Source organism: Mustela lutreola, chromosome 5 (genome assembly GCF_030435805.1).
Source record: "Mustela lutreola isolate mMusLut2 chromosome 5, mMusLut2.pri, whole genome shotgun sequence".
In the NCBI taxonomy this organism is placed as follows: domain Eukaryota; kingdom Metazoa; phylum Chordata; class Mammalia; order Carnivora; family Mustelidae; genus Mustela; species Mustela lutreola.
The window spans coordinates 71,274,220-71,290,871 of record NC_081294.1 but is presented as its reverse complement, the minus strand read 5'-3'; the positions used below and the strand labels follow the sequence as shown (position 1 = coordinate 71,290,871).

Here is a 16,652-nt window from a genome sequence, read left to right as displayed (position 1 = left end):
CCCCAACCTAATATAACCACTTTCAGTATTCCTTCTTTGTTCCTTTATGTAAGTATCACCAAATAAAATTTTACTTCTCCTCCATGAGTAGTTATATATGAACATTGATCTGTACTTTTTGAAAATTAAAATTCTTATTCAAATAAGTGTAGAGTCACATGTCGCTGTAAGAAAGAATGTGGAGAGATTACCCTTGACATAGATGTATCTTTTATACAGTTTTCCCCAGTGGTAACATTTTACAGAGCTGTAGTAGAGTATCACAACCGTGATACTGTTGTTGATACTGTCTACAGATTTGGCTCACAGTGCTGCAGTTTTCTTTGTACTCTTTGTGTTTAGATTGATAGATCCATGATCATGTTAAGGTACGAAACAGTCGTATCACAAGGACGCCTCCTGTTGTCATTTTATGACCACATCCACTGCTAGCCAGACTACATTGCTCTGTCACCATTCCTAACCCCTGACAATCCCTAATCTGCTTTCCAGTTCTAAAATTCTGTCTTTTCAAAAATGGTACATAAATAGAACCATACATCTGTAACCTTTTGGGATTGGCCTTTTTCACTTGGCATAAGCCCTGTGAGATTGATCCAAGTTGTTGAATGTATTGATAGCTGATTACTTTTTATTTGCTGAGTGGCACTGCATGGTGCTTACATTTAAAGCTCAACAGTTCACCTGTGGAGGGACATCTGGACAGTTTATAGTTTTGGGCTATTATGAATCAAGCATCTATGAACATTCGATACAAATTTTTATGTGAGTGTAAGTTTTCTTTTTCTGGTATGAATGCCAGGAATACTCCAGAATTGATTTAAAATTTTTTTTTTTTAAAGATTTTATTTATTTATTTGACAGAGATCACAAATAGGCAGAAAGGGAGGCAGAGAGAGAGAGGGGGAAGCAGGCTCCCCAATGAGCAGAGAGCCTGATGCGGGGCTTGATCCCAGGACCTTGGGATCATTACCTGAGCTGAAGGCAGAGGCCTTAACCCACTGAGCCACCCAGGTGCCCCAGAATTGATTTTTTTTTTAATTTTTAATTTTTTATAAACATATATTTTTATCCCCAGGAGTACAGGTCTGTGAATCACCAGGTTTACACACTTCACAGCATTCACCAAAGCACATACCCTCCCCAATGTCCATAATCCCACCCCCTTCTCCCAACCCCCCTCCCCCCAGCAACCCTCAGTTTGTTTTGTGAGATTAAGAGTCACTTATGGTTTGTCTCCCTCCTAATCCCATCTTGTTTCATTGATTCTTCTCCTACCCACTTAAGCCCCCATGTTGCATCACCACTTCTTCATATCGGGGAGATCATATGATAGTTGTCTTTCTCTACTTGACTTATTTCGCTAAGCATGATATGCTCTAGTTCCATCCATGTTGTCGCAAATGGCAAGATTTAATTTCTTTTGATGGCTGCATAGTATTCCATTGTGTATATATACCACATCTTCTTGATCCATTCATCTGTTGACGGACATCTAGGTTCTTTCCATAGTTTGGCTATTGTGGACATTGCTGCTATAAACATTCGGGTGCACGTGCCCCTTTGGATCACTACGTTTGTATCTTTAGGGTAAATACCCAATAGTGCAATTGCTGGGTCATAGGGCAGTTCTATTTTCAACATTTTGAGGAACCTCCATGCTGTTTTCCAGAGTGGCTGCACCAGCTTGCATTCCCACTAACAGTGTAGGAGGGTTTCCCTTTCTCCGCATCCTCGCCAGCATCTGTCATTTCCTGACTTGTTTATTTTAGCCATTCTGACTGGTGTGAGGTGATATCTCATTGTGGTTTTGATTTGTATTTCCCTGATGCCGAGTGATATGGAGCACTTTTTCATGTGTCTGTTGGCCATCTGGATGTCTTCTTTGCAGAAATGTCTGTTCATGTCCTCTGCCCATTTCTTCATTGGATTATTTGTTCTTTGGGTGTTGAGTTTGCTAAGTTCTTTATAGATTCTGGACACTAGTCCTTTATCTGATATGTCGTTTGCAAATATCTTCTCTCATTCTGTCAGTTGTCTTTTTATTTTGTTAACTGTTTCCTTTGCTGTGCAAAAGCTTTTGATCTTGATGAAATCCCAATAGTTCATTTTTGCCCTTGCTTCCCTTGCCTTTGGCCTTGTTCCTAGGAAGATACTGCTGCGGCTGAGGTCGAAGAGGTTGCTGCCTGTGTTCTCCTCAAGGATTTTGATGGATTCCTTTCGCACATTGAGGTCCTTCATCCATTTTGAGTCTATTTTTGGGTGTGGTGTAAGGAAATGGTCCAATTTCATTTTTCTGCATGTGGCTGTCCAATTTTCCCAGCACCATTTATTGAAGAGGCTGTCTTTTTTCCATTGGACACTCTTTCCTGCTTTGTCGAAGATTAGTTGATTGTAGAGTTGAGGGTCTATTTCTGGGCTCTCTATTCTGTTCCATTGATCTATGTGTCTGTTTTTGTGCCAGTACCATGCTGTCTTGATGATGACAGCTTTGTAATAGAGCTTGAAGTCCGGAATTGTGATGCCACCAACGTTGGCTTTCTTTTTCAATATCCCTTTGGCTATTCGAGGTCTTTTCTGGTTCCATATAAATTTTAGAATTATTTGTTCCATTTCTTTGAAAAAGATGGATGGTACTTTGATAGGAATTGCATTAAATGTGTAGATTGCTTTAGGTAGCATAGACATTTTCACAATATTTATTCTTCCAATCCAAGAGCATGGAACATTTTTCCATTTCTTTGTGTCTTCCTCAATTTCTTTCATGAGTACTTTATAGTTTTCTGAGTATAGATTCTGTGCCTCTTTGGTTAGGTTTATTCCTAGGTATCTTATGGTTTTGGGTGCAATTGTAAATGGGACTGACTCCTTAATTTCTCTTTCTTCTGTCTTGCTGTTGGTGTAGAGAAATGCAACTGATTTCTGTGCATTGATTTTATATCCTGACACTTTACTGAATTCCTGTATAAGTTCTAGCAGTTTTGGAGTGGAGTCTTTTGGGTTTTCCACATATAGTATCATATCATCTGCGAAGAGTGATAATTTGACTTCTTCTTTGCAGATTTGGATGCCTTTAATTTCCTTTTGTTGTCTGATTGCTGAGGCTAGGACCTCTAGTACTATGTTGAATAGCAGTGGTGATAATGGACATCCCTGCCGTGTTCCTTACCTTAGCAGAAAAGCTTTCAGTTTTTCTCCATTGAGAATGTTACTTGTGGTGGGTTTTTCATAGATGGCTTTGATGATATTGAGGTATGTGCCCTCTATCCCTACACTTTGAAGAGTTTTGATCAGGAAGGGATGCTGTCCTTTGTCAAATGCTTTTTCAGCATCTATTGAGAGTATCATATGGTTCTTGTTCTTTCTTTTATTGATGTGTTGTATCACATTGACTGATTTGCGGATGTTGAACCAACCTTGCAGCCCTGGAATAAATCCCACTTGGTCGTGGTGAATAATCCTTTTAATGTACTGTTGAATCCTATTGGCTAGTATTTTGGTGAGTATTTTCGCATCTGTGTTCATCAAGGATATTGGTCTATAGCTCTCTTTTTTGATGGGATCCTTGTCTGGTTTTGGGATCAAGGTGATGCTGGCCTCATAAAATGAGTTTGGAAGTTTTCCTTCCATTTCTATTTTTTGGAACAGTTTCAGGAGAATAGGAATTAGTTCTTCTTTAAATGTTTGGTAGAATTCTCCCGGGAAGCCGTCTGGCCCTGGGCTTTTGTTTGTTTGGAGATTTTTAATGACTGTTTCAATCTCCTTACTGGTTATGGGTCTGTTCAGGCTTTCTATTTCTTCCTGGTTCAGTTGTGGTAGTTTATATGTTTCTAGGAATGCATCCATTTCTTCCAGATTGTCAAATTTATTGGCGTAGAGTTGCTCATAGTATGTTCTTATAATAGTTTGTATTTCTTTGGTGTTAGTTGTGATCTCTCCTCTTTCGTTCATGATTTTATTTGGGTCCTTTCTCTTTTCTTTTTGGTAAGTCGGGCCAGGGGTTTATCAATTTTATTAATTCTTTCAAAGAACCAGCTCCTAGTTTCGTTGATTTGTTCTATTGTTTTTTTGGTTTCTATTTCATTGATTTCTGCTCTGATCTTTATGATTTCTCTTCTCCTGCTGGGCTTAGGGTTTCTTTCTTGTTCTTTCTCCAGCTCCTTTAGGTGTAGGGTTAGGTTGTGTACCTGAGACCTTTCTTGTTTCTTGAGAAAGGCTTGTACCGCTATATATTTTCCTCTCAGGACTGCCTTTGTTGTGTCCCACAGATTTTGAACCGTTGTATTTTCATTAGCATTTGTTTCCATGATTTTTTTCAATTCTTCTTTAATTTCCTGGTTGACCCATTCATTCTTTAGAAGGATGCTGTTTAGTCTCCATGTATTTGGGTTCTTTCCAAACTTCCTTTTGTGGTTGAGTTCTAGCTTTAGAGCATTGTGGTCTGAAAATATGCAGGGAATGATCCCAATCTTTTGATACCGGTTGAGTCCTGATTTAGGACCGAGGATGTGATCTATTCTGGAGAATGTTCCATGTGCACTAGAGAAGAATGTGTATTCTGTTGCTTTGGGATGAAATGTTCTCAATATATCTGTGATGTCCATCTGGTCCAGGGTGTCGTTTAAGGCCTTTATTTCCTTGCTGATCTTTTGCTTGGATGACCTGTCCATTTCAGTGAGGGGAGTGTTAAAGTCCCCTACTATTATTGTATTATTGTTTATGTGTTTCTTTGATTTTGTTATTAATTGGTTTATATAGTTGGCTGCTCCCACGTTGGGGGCATAGATATTTAAAATTGTTAGATCTTCTTGTTGGACAGACCCTTTGAGTATGATATAGTGTCCTTCCTCATCTCTTATTATAGTCTTTGGCTTAAAATCTAATTGATCTGATATAAGGATTGCCACTCCTGCTTTCTTCTGATGTCCATTAGCATGGTAAATTCTTTTCCACCCCCTCACTTTAAATGTGGAGGTGTCTTCGGGCTTAAAATGAGTTTCTTGGAGGCAACATATAGATGGGTTTTGTTTTTTATCCATTCTGATACCCTGTGTCTTTTGACAGGGGCATTTAGCCCATTAACATTCAGGGTAACTATTGAGAGATATGAATTTAGTGCCATTGTATTGCCTGTAAGGTGACTGTTACTGTATATGGTCTCTGTTCCTTTCTGATCTACCACTTGTAGGCTCTCTCTTTGCTTAGAGGACCCCTTTCAATATTTCCTGTAGAGCTGGTTTGGTGTTTGCAAATTCTTTCAGTTTTTGTTTGTCCTGGAAGCTTTTAATCTCTCCTTCTATTTTCAGTGATAGGCTGGCTGGATATAGTATTCTTGGCTGCATGTTTTTCTCGTTTAGAGCTCTGAAAATATCATGCCAGCTCTTTCTGGCCTGCCAGGTCTCTGTGGATAAGTCAGCTGCCAATCTAATATTTTTACCATTGTATGTTACAGACTTCTTTTCCCGGGCTGCTTTCAGGATTTTCTCTTTGTCACTGAGACTTGTAAATTTTACTATTAGGTGACGGGGTGTGGGCCTATTCTTATTGATTTTGAGGGGCGTTCTCTGAACCTCCTGAATTTTGATGCTCGTTCCCTTTGCCATATTGGGGAAATTCTCCCCAATAATTCTCTCTAGTATACCTTCTGCTCCCCTCTCTCTGTCTTCTTCTTCTGGAATCCCAATTGTTTCGTCTTATGGTGTCATTTATCTCTCGAATTCTCCCCTCGTGGTCCAGTAGCTGTTTGTCCTTCTTTTGCTCAGCTTCTTTATTCTCTGTCATTTGGTCTTCTATATCACTAATTCTTTCTTCTGCCTCATTTTCCTAGCAGTGAGCCCAGAATTGATTTTAAGTCAGAAATTGTTAAGGTGTTGGGACGCCTGGGTGGCTCAGTTGGTTAAGCGGCTACCTTCGGCTCAGGTCATGATCCCAGCGTCCTGGGATCGAGTCCCACATCGGGCTCCTTGCTTGGCGGGGAGCCTGCTTCTCCCTCTGCCTCTGCCTGCCACTCTGTCTGCCTGTGCTTGCTCTTGCTTCTCTCTCTATGACAAATAAATAAAATCTTAAAAAAAAAGTGTTAAGGTGTCAAAAATCTACTAAGACCCATCATGAATATAGGAATTCAATGAAGAAATTTTTTGTACACTACTGAGTAACAGATGGGCACGAAAGACTGTTTTTAATATGCATTTCAGAAAAGGGAAATGTGAAATTATATGCGTATATATTAGAGAATTACAAAATTTGTGAATAAGTATATTATGTTTTTAACTTAAAAGCTTAGCTGATTTTCATTCATTGTTTTTTTAAGTAGAGGTGTAATTCACAGAGGATAATAGTTATCCTTTTAAAGTGTATAATTTAGTGTATAATTTAGTTCTTAGTTATCTTCACAAAATTATACAACCATCACTATCTATATTCTGGAACATTTTCATTACCCCCAAAAGAAATTCCATGTCCATTAGGAGTCACTCTCCATTCCCCCTGCTCCTTACCTTCTGGTAATCATAACTTACTTTTTGTGCCAATGAATTTGCCTATTCTAGATCATATAAATGGAATCATATCAAATGTGGTCTTCTGTTTCTTGCTTCTTTCATTAATAAATGTTTTTAAGGTTCATCAATGTACTTCATTTCCTTTTTTAAAAATAGGTTTATTGAGATACAAGTCATATACCATACAGTTTATTCCTTTAAAGTGTGCTTCTCAGTGGTTTTTGTTATGTTCATAGAGTTGTACCTCTGTTGCCACAATCAGTTTTGGAACATTTTCCTTACCCCCAGAAGAAACGCTATGCCTCTTAAATGTCACTCTCAACCCAATCCTAGGCAATCACTCATCTACTTTTTGTCTCTATAGGTTTGCCTATTTTGGAAACATAATGTAAAGGAATAATGCAATATGTGGTGTTTGATGACTAGCTTCTTTGATTTAGAATAATTTTTCATGGCTCATCCATGCTATAGCATGTGTCAGTATTTAATTTTTTTGTTACTGTTGAAGAATAATCCATTGTATGGATACACCACATTTTATTGATTGCATCAAGTGAACATTGGGGTTGTTTCTGCTTTCCATCTATTATGAATAATGCTGTTATGAACTTAGTTGTACAAGTTGTACAAGTTTTGTGTAAATATGTGTTTTTGGTTCTCCTGGTTGTATACTTGAGTATAATTGCTGGATCCTGGGGTAACTGTATACTTCAGCATCTCAGGAACTGCTAGACTCTTACGCAGCGGCTGTACCATTTTATGTTCTCATCAACAGTGAATGAGGTTTCTGATTTGTCCACATCCTCGTCAGTGCTTGTTAGTGTACCTCTACTAATTAGCCATTTTAGTCAGTGTCGAGTGGTATCTCTGTGGGCTTGATTTCCATCTTTGATGGCCAGTTATATTGAACATCTTTTCCCATGCTTATTAGCCATTTGAATACCTTCTTTAGAGAAATGTTAGTTTCAATCTTTTGCCTGTTTTTAATTGGGTAATTTGTTTTTTTGTTATTAAGTTGAATACTTATTTATATATTTTAGATAGAAATCCCTTAACAGGTATATGATTTACACATTTCCCCATTTATGGGTTTTTTCACTTTCATGATGGTTTCCTTTGAAGCACAAAAATTTTAAATTTTAACCATGTCTGATTTATTTATGTTTAGTTATGTTGCTTGTGTTTTTGGTGTTACAGCTAAGAAACCATTGTTTTATTCGAGGTCATGAAGATTTATGCTTTTGTTTTATTCTAAGCGTTTTATAGTTGTCACTTTTACATTTAGATCTTTGATCCATTTTGAGTTAATTTTTGTATATGTTGACGTAGAGGACCAACTTCATTATTGTGCATGTGGATATCCAGTTGTCATAGCACCATTTGAAAAGACTGTTTTTATCCCCCATTGCACTTTCCTTTTTTGACTGAATATGGATTGTGGCGTTCTTTGCGTATCAGTACAGAGAAAGCCTCCTCATTCTTGTTTTTTCTATTGTCCTTTTAAAAGGCTGGCATCATGTCTTTTATATGGACATAATTAAAATGTATTTAGCCAGCCCTCTCTTGATGAACACCTGGGTTGTTTCTAATCTTTTGCTGTGACAAACAATTCTGTAGTAAGCAGTGTTGTACCTACATGATTTCATACATGTGCAGGCATATCTGAGGATAGATTCCTGAAGCTAGATTGCTGGGCAGGTTAAGCAATTGGTAAATATTACCAAATTTTTTAGGATATGAGACAGAAAAGATTAGCCTTTAAAATATTAATACTGAAATTTTGTTTAGAATTCCATTGTCAGTAAAATAACTAAAGAATAATGTGCATATGGTAATTGAAGAGAATATAGAATAACAGTAGAATAACAGTAGCCACCTTTGTAGAATGGTGTAGAATACATAATAGAATGACAGCAGCTACTATTATTAGGCTCTTATAATGTGATAATAGGTATTATCACTTAGTGGTGGTAGTGGTAGTAGTACTTAGTTTATTTCATTTAATCTTTTCTAGCAGTTCAGTTTTGTTAACATGAAAACCAAAGCCTGGAGGGGTTTCCTGACAGTCATGTAGCAGGTGAATGGTGGTATCATCTAGAATTATAGGGGTGGTTTTGGGAGTCCTTTCATCAGAGCTTGAGTTCTGGCTCTGATATCTTGAGCAAGTTACTTAATCTTTATGAGCCTTAGTTTGCCATTGTAATTGTTTTTGGTGTGCCCCAAACCATGCCCAAATAAAATAGCAAACTTAATAAATGTGTGTGTTCTGACTGCTCTACGGACTGGCATTTCCTATTTCTCTTTCTCTCCTTGGGAGGCTCTATTCCCTGACAGACAGCAATACTAAATTAGGCCAATTAACTGTACCATGGCCTTTACGTGTTCAAGTGAAAGGTAGAGTTACACATCTCTTTAAATCAAAAGCTAGAAAAGATTAAGCATATTGAGGAAGACATGTTGAAAGCCAGGATAAGCTGAAAGGCCTCCTCCACCAAACAGCAGCTTTTGATGGTAAAGGAGAAGTTGCTGAAGGAGATTAAAAGTGCTACTCTAGTGTACACACACGTGATAAGGAAGCAAACAGACTTATTACTGATGTAGAGAAAGTTTTAGTGGTTTAGACAAAAAATCATACTAGCCACAACATTCCCCTAAGCCAGAGCCTAATCCAGGGTGAGGCCATAACTCTCTTTAGTTCTTGAAGGCTAAGAGAGGTAAGGAGGCTGCAGAAGAAAAGTTTGAAACTGGCAAGGTTTTGCTCATGAGGTTTAAGGAAGCTATATCCAGAATATGAAAGTGCATGATGAAGTAGCACGTACTGATGTAAGAGCTGGACAAGTTAACCAGGAGATCCAACTAAGATAATTCATGAAGGTGGCCACACTAAACAGCAGATTTGCAATGTAGATGACACAGCTTTCTATTGCAAGAAGATGCCGTCTAGGACTTCAGTAACTAGAGAAGTGAAGTCAGTGCCTGGCTTCAATTTTAAGACAAACTGACTCTCTTATTACAGGCTAATGCAACTGGTGACTATAAGTTGAGGCCAGTGCTCATTTAACATTCTGCTCATTTAACAACTGGTGACTGTAAGTTGAGGCCAGTGCTCATTTAACAATGTTAAATTAACATTTAACATTCTTTAACATTCTGAAAACTCCTACCACCCTTAAGAATGATGCTAAGTATACTTTCTTTCATCTATAAATGGCACAACAAGGCCTGGATGACAGCACATCTGTCTACAACATGATTCGTTGAATATTTTTAAGTCTACTCTTGAGACCTCAGGAAAAAAAAATTTCTGTCAAAATATTACTGCTTATTGGGGCACCTGGGTGGCTCAGTGGGTTAAAGCCTCTGCCTTCAGCTCAGATCAGGATCCCAAGGTCCTGGGATCGAGCCCCACATTGGGCTTTCTGCTCAGCAGGGAGCCTTTTTCCTCCTCTCTTTCTGCCTGCTTCTCTGCCTACTTGTGATCTCTGTCAAATAAATAAATAAAAGCTTTAAAAAAATATATTACTGCTTATTCACTGTGCACCTGGTCACCTAAGAGCACAATGAATGAATGAGATGAATCTTGTTTTTATGCCAGCTAACACAATATCCAGTCAAGGGCCTGTGGATCAAGTCTTGTTATTGAAGAAATACATTTCCTAAGGCTAGAGCTGCCATAGAGAGTTATTCCTCTAAAGGATCTGGGCAAAGTAAATTGAAAATCTTCTGGAAAGAATTCACACTTCTAGATGTCATTAAGAACATTCGTGATTCATGAGAAGAAATCATGGTATCAGCATTAACAAGAGTTTGGAAAAAGTTAATTCCAACCTTCATGGATGACTTTGAGGAGATTGAGACTTGATGTGATGGAAACAGTAAGAGAACTAGGATTAGAAGTAGAGCCTGAATTGCTCCAATCTCATGATAAAACCTAATGGATGAGGAGTTACTTTTCATGGATGAACAAAGAAAATGTTTTTTTGAGACGACATCTACTCCTGGTGAAGATGCTGTGAAGACTTGAAATGGCAACAAAGAATTTAGAGTATTTCAGAAAAGTTTGTTGATAGAGCAAGTGGCAGGGTTTGAGAGGATTGACTCCAATTTTGAAAGAAGTTCTGCTGTGGGTAAAATGTTAGCAAACAACATCACGTTCTATGGAGAAATCATTGTTGAAAAGAAGAGTCAAATCACTGCAGCAAACCTTGTTTTATTTTAGGAAACTAACTGCCACAGCCTCCCCAGGCTTCAGCAACCCCCACCCTGACTGACCATCAGCAGCCATCAGCATTGAGACAGGATCCTCCACCAGCAAAAAGATGTTGACTGGCTGAAAGCTCAGATGATAGTTAGCGTCTTTAGCAATAAAATGTTTCTTAATTAAGGTGTATATTACTGTTTTTTAGACATAGTGCTATCACACACTTAATAGATTAAAGTGTAATGTAAACATAATTTTATATGGAGTGGGAAAGGAAGAAGCCCATTTGACATGGTTGGAGTATTCACTTGATTGTGGTGGTCTGCAACCCAACCTACAGTAGCACCCAGGATACCTGTATTTTGTTGACATGTGGTGGTGACTTCGAGGGCCTTCCAAAGTGAATTTTAGTTTCTAACACTGTATTTTAAGTAAATCCTTCCTAAATATATCCTTTATACTTGGTAAATAAGGTTACTCACAGAAAGGTAACATTTTATATACAGATATCATAGATCTGATTATTTCACACTGTTTGAAATCCTCCAGTGTCTTCAAGTTGTTAAGATAAAGACCAATAACCATGCTTAGTCATTTTTTTAAAAGTATTTTATTTATTTATTTGAGAGAGATCACAAGCAGAGGTAATGGGAGGAGGAGAAGCAGGCTCTCCACTAAGCAGGAAGCCCAATGCCGGACTTGATCCCAGGACCCTGGGTTCATTACCTAAGCCGAAGGCAGATGCTTAATCAACTGAGCCACCCAGGCGCCCCTGACTATGCTTAGTCTTATCTCTTGGCTACTTCTGTAGCCAGATATCCCACCTATTTTACCTGTGCTTCCTACTTTTTCCAGCCAACCTGGCTTTTTTGTTTGTTTTTTCCTTTTTCTAAGTGCCTAGTTTTGGCCCATTTCAGGATCCTAGCACATACTCTGTTCCTGCTACCCGAATCCAGGTTGGCAACCTCGTATTTCATCAAGTCTTAGCTTAAATGTCATCTTGGAGGATGTCGTCCTCCCTTTGCCTCTCCCCCTACTTGTGCTTGTGCTCATTCTCTCTCTCTCAAAAATAAATGAATGGAATCTTAAAAACTAAATAAACATCATCTTGGGGAAGCTATATGTCTCTGCTTTACTAGCTTAGTCTCTTTGTATTCTCCTACTGTTAAGTATTTTTTTTCTTCATGACATTATCCCAATTGAAATAATTAGTGGGTGGTGTTACTCATTTGTACATTCTTGCCATAGGTTGTTACCTGCACAAGTGTAGAAATTGTGTCTATTTTGTCCGTCACTGTATCTTCACTTTTTTAGCTGAGTGTCCAACACATAGTAGATGTTTGATAAATAACTATGGTGAAGTTATGGTATGTGTATAAAATCTTAAGGCCATTTTTTTCTTTTTTAGGTTAAAGAAAGACCTGATGTGGGAGTTTATATCAAAGATTTATCAGCTTATGTGGTAAATAATGCTGATGATATGGATAGAATTATGACACTAGGCCACAAAAATCGTAAGTGTAGTACATTATTGTGATTGAATATTTGTGTGTTGAGTAGGCTTTTAGAAACCAAATTGGTGGGCTTCTGGGTGGATCAGTTGATTAAACGACTGCCTTAGGCTCAGTTCATGACCCCAGAGTCCTCAGATCCAGCCCTGCTTTGGGTTCCCTGGTGTGCAGGAAGCCTGCTACTCCCTCTCCCACTCCCCCTGCTTGTATTCCCTCTTTTGCTGTCTCTCTCTATCAAATAAATAAATAAAATCTTTAGGGGAAAAAAAGAAAAAGCAAAACTGGTATGGCGCTTTGCCCTGGATTTTTTAAAGTTTCTTGACAGCCCTCTCTCCTTGATTATTTACTGTATAGAGAATGTATATGAATGAAAGAGATCACACATTGCCTTGTTTGCGAACCAAAATTTTGTGTCTTGGTACTACTGCTATATATTTGGAACTCTCATATAGCTAGCTGTCTCTTTTTAGCTATAATAATATTGGTTACATCTATTGAACATTTACTGTGTGGTAAGGACTTATGCTAAGTGCTTTCTTTTTTTTTTTTTTTTTTTTTTTTAAATATGGAACGCTTCACGAATTTGCGTGTCATCCTTGCGCAGGGGCCATGCTAATCTTCTCTGTATCGTTCCAATTTTAGTATATGTGCTGCCGAAGCGAGCACGCTAAGTGCTTTCTTTATAAGAAGGGTCTTTTTAAAATCCTCAAACTGTACCATGAATATACTAAATTCCTGCTCAAGACTTAGTCTAAGTAACTTGTCCAAGGTTATGTACTACTTAGTGGCAGAATGAATATCTGAACCTAGGCCGTTGATCATCATTAACCAAACATTTTACTGCCTTTATTTTGTTGACAAGAAAAGCAAACCAAAATTAAATGACTTTTTTTTTTTTTTAAGATTTTATTTGTTTATTTGACAGAGAGTTCACAAGGAGGCAGAGAGGCAAGCAGAGAGAGAAGGGGAAGCAGGCTCCCTGCTGAGCAGAGAGCCTGATGCAGGGCTCCATCCCTGAGATCATGACCTGAGCCGAAGGCAGAGGCTTTAACCCACTGAGCCACCCAGGTGCCCCTAAATGACATTCTTTTTAATAAGAGTTTTAAATTTTGTCAAAAGACTAAAAAACTGTAGCACTGTTTAATATACAGGACGCCCCAGGCCTAGTACTAGTGATGTTGCTAGCAGCAATTAGAGATCAGAAGTAAAAAACAAGAACATAGCAAGTGAACATCTTTTTAAAAGTGTTTTTTGGTTAGACTGTAAATCTAGCAAACTCAATGATATTAAAAAAAATTAAAAATCAGTTGCATTCTAACAAGCCAAGTAGCAGAGAAAGGTCAAATTGTAACAGAAAAATGAGCAAAAGATACACATGAATATGTTTTTCCCAGAACAACTATACATAGCAACAAGCATACCACAGAGTGTCCAGCTTGGCAGGTAGTTGGGAAAATGGGTACTAAAACAACAGTGGGACTTATTTTACCCGTTTTGGATGGAGGGATATCCAGGTTTGTGAAGCTCTGAAGAGATGGGCACTGGTGATGGGAATGGCAGGTGCTCTAGCCTTTTTGAAAGGGAGTGTAACAGTAACTGCTGAAATTTTTTAAATGCATTTCTCTTGACTCAGTGTTTCTAATTTTAATATATATCCAGATACATATTGATATATCTATATTGATAAATATCTCAAAATCTTTAGACATAAAAAATGCCTTATTGCAACATTATTTGTAATAGAAAATTTGATGCAGACTATCAGTAAAACATTGGTTATATAAATATGGCACAGAAATACTATGGAACATATGAAGCTATTAAAAAAAAAAACACGAGTTAAATCTACATGTAGAGATTTGAAAGATTTTCAAGATATATCATTAAGTGAAAAGAAAGCAAATTACAGAATAGTATGTACTGCATCATCCCATTTATAGATGTAGAAAGAAGCCAAATTGTTAAACAGCTGTGTATTTGGGCAAGTGTGTGTGTGATTCAACTTGTGTGTTTGTTAAATACTAATGAAAGAACATTTAATACTGGTTACCTTTAGGTAAGGGGAAGTAATATTGGAGAACAGGGTTATATGGAGCTTTTACTTTATGTTTTTTTATGTCTATTTCTGGATTTTTTTTTTAATACCAGGAGTATGTTCATGTATCACTTATTCAAAAAAATTTTTTTTGACTTATGATTCCATTCATAGTAGTGATTAAAACCACCCCTTAAAAACAAAGCAAAACAGGGGCACCTGGGTGGCACAGTGGATTAAAGCCTCTGCCTTTGGCTCAGGTCATGATCCCAGGGTCCTGGGATCGAGCCCTGCATTGGGTTCCCTGCTTAGCAGGGAGCCTGCCTCTGCACCTGTCTCTGCCTGCCTCTCTGCCTACCTGTGATCTCTATCTGTCAAATAAATAAATGAAATCTTAAAAAACAAACAAACAAAAAAGAAATTAGGCCCTTCATTCCATGAACAAATACATGACCTGCTTAGCAATTAAAATGCAAGTTTAAAATAGTCCCATTCACATTGTAGGCACCATTGTAAATTGGCTAATATTTCTGTAGAGCAAGGTTTTTCAGCCATTAAACCATAATCATTTTCTTTAAAAAAATTTCTTTCTGAATAGGTAATCCATACACATGTTGTACAATTCAAAAGTCTTTCTCCTGCCCTTGGGTCTCAGTCACCTAGTTTCCACACCTGGTGGTAACTCAATAATTATTTTGTCATGTTCTCTTCCTGATACAGTCTGTGAGTGCCCAAGCATGTATTTTTAGAGAGTGTGCTTGTCCTTTCCTCAGATAATAGTATACTTTATTCACTTAATGATATTTGGAAATCATTTCACAGTAACACATGTAGGCATTTTAAAGTAACTATATAGTGTTTCACTGGATGGATCTATGTATTCATGCAGTCTTTTCTTCATAGGCTTTTGTGTTTTTACTCATGCTGTTACTGACCAGTACTGTAGTAAATATTCTTATATGTATGAGTTTATATGCATGCAGTCATATTTACAGGGTAAGTTTTTCCATAGCATCTTGAAAAACATGAAAAATTTAGGTTTTTTTCTTCCTCCAAAATAAATATATATTTTTAAAAATTTATTTATTTGACAGAGATCACAAGGAGGCAGAGAGGCAGGCAGAGAGAGAGGAAGGGAAGCAGGCTCCTCGCCGAGCAGAGAGCCTGATTTGGGGCTTGATCCCAGGACCCTGGGATCATGACCTGAGCCAAAGGCAGAGGCTTTATCCCACTGAGCCACCCAGGTGCCCCTAAATATTTCTTTTTAAAGATTTTATTTATTTGACACACAGAGAGAGGGAGAAAAGATCACAGGGTCCTGGGATCACAACTTGAGCTGAAGACAGATGCTTAACCAATAGAGCCACCCAGGTGCCCCCAAAATAAATATTTTGACAAAAAGCTATGGAAGTTTTTTTTTTTTTTTCCAATTTCCATTTTGTGATGTATCAGTAAGTTGGAGCATTGAATAAGCTTGACTGCTGCAAGCGGTTCTCTCCTTAAGGACTGTAATGTTCAGTGTACTATGTCTGTTGCTTTGATTTCATAACCGGAAATAAAGAAAAATCAGTCATAAATAACATGCTGTACTTACATTGCAAAAATAGTAGGTATGAAAATAGTTAATAGGATTTTTAAAAATTACATGTTCTATCCTCCAAATTGAAAAACACTGGTGCATCATGCTTTGATAATCACATAGCTATAAACTATTCCTGCCCTTTGATCTGGTAATTCCGGCTTAGAAAATACATCCCATGGGCATAATCCTAAAGAGAAAGAATGATGTTCAAAGATGTTCATATTAGTGTTTAATATGAGGACCTAAAATTGGGAAACAATCCCAAATATCTCTCAGGGAGCAGCAAAATCAATTTTAGTAAAATTTACAAATTGTTTTTACATGAAAATATAGGATATAATGTTAAATGGAAAAGCCAGAGGATAAAATAATACTCAGTATGTTTATCACTGCCGATCAGAAGTTATAAAGTGGCGTTAGATTTTATTTTTTTTTTTAAAGATTTTTTTTTTTTAAGTAATCTCTGCACCCAACTTGGGGCTCAAACTTAAAACCTGAGATCTACCAGTTGAGCAAGGCAGCTGCCCATGGATTTATTTTTTTTAAGTATATTTGGAAAAAATACCCAAGTTTATAATATGATTTAAAAGAAAATTTGTGTGGAGTCACAAATCCTTGTATTTTCTTTCACTAATTTTTCTTATATCTTCTTCCATTGAGCTTTGCTTTCCTTTATAACTGCAGTTTACATTCTAATTATCTGACTTCTAATGTAACCATATGCTTATTAAAAGAATACTCAATCTTCAAATTATACAGTCAGCTTGCCTTGAAAGTTCTGCATGAATATGTAATAGGAAGTTAATTTTGACATTGGCTAAAA

The 16,652-nt window shown here is 37.4% G+C and overlaps 1 protein-coding gene and 1 non-coding gene across 7 annotated transcripts in view; one reads left to right on the top strand and one right to left on the bottom strand.

Annotated features, from left to right (window-relative positions):
- KIF3A (kinesin family member 3A) overlaps nt 1–16,652 on the top strand; it is a 59,481-nt gene that overhangs the window by 17,965 nt on the left and 24,864 nt on the right. For all 6 annotated transcript variants that reach the window (XM_059174547.1, XM_059174544.1, XM_059174541.1 and 3 more), the window contains one exon: nt 12,110–12,215. In XM_059174547.1, the coding sequence (XP_059030530.1) occupies nt 12,110–12,215 (106 nt within the window). The remainder of the gene's footprint in view (nt 1–12,109; nt 12,216–16,652) is intronic.
- On the bottom strand, nt 12,772–12,878 carry LOC131832801 (U6 spliceosomal RNA). The gene has a single exon (XR_009354165.1). It is a non-coding gene; the product is annotated as a U6 spliceosomal RNA (small nuclear RNA).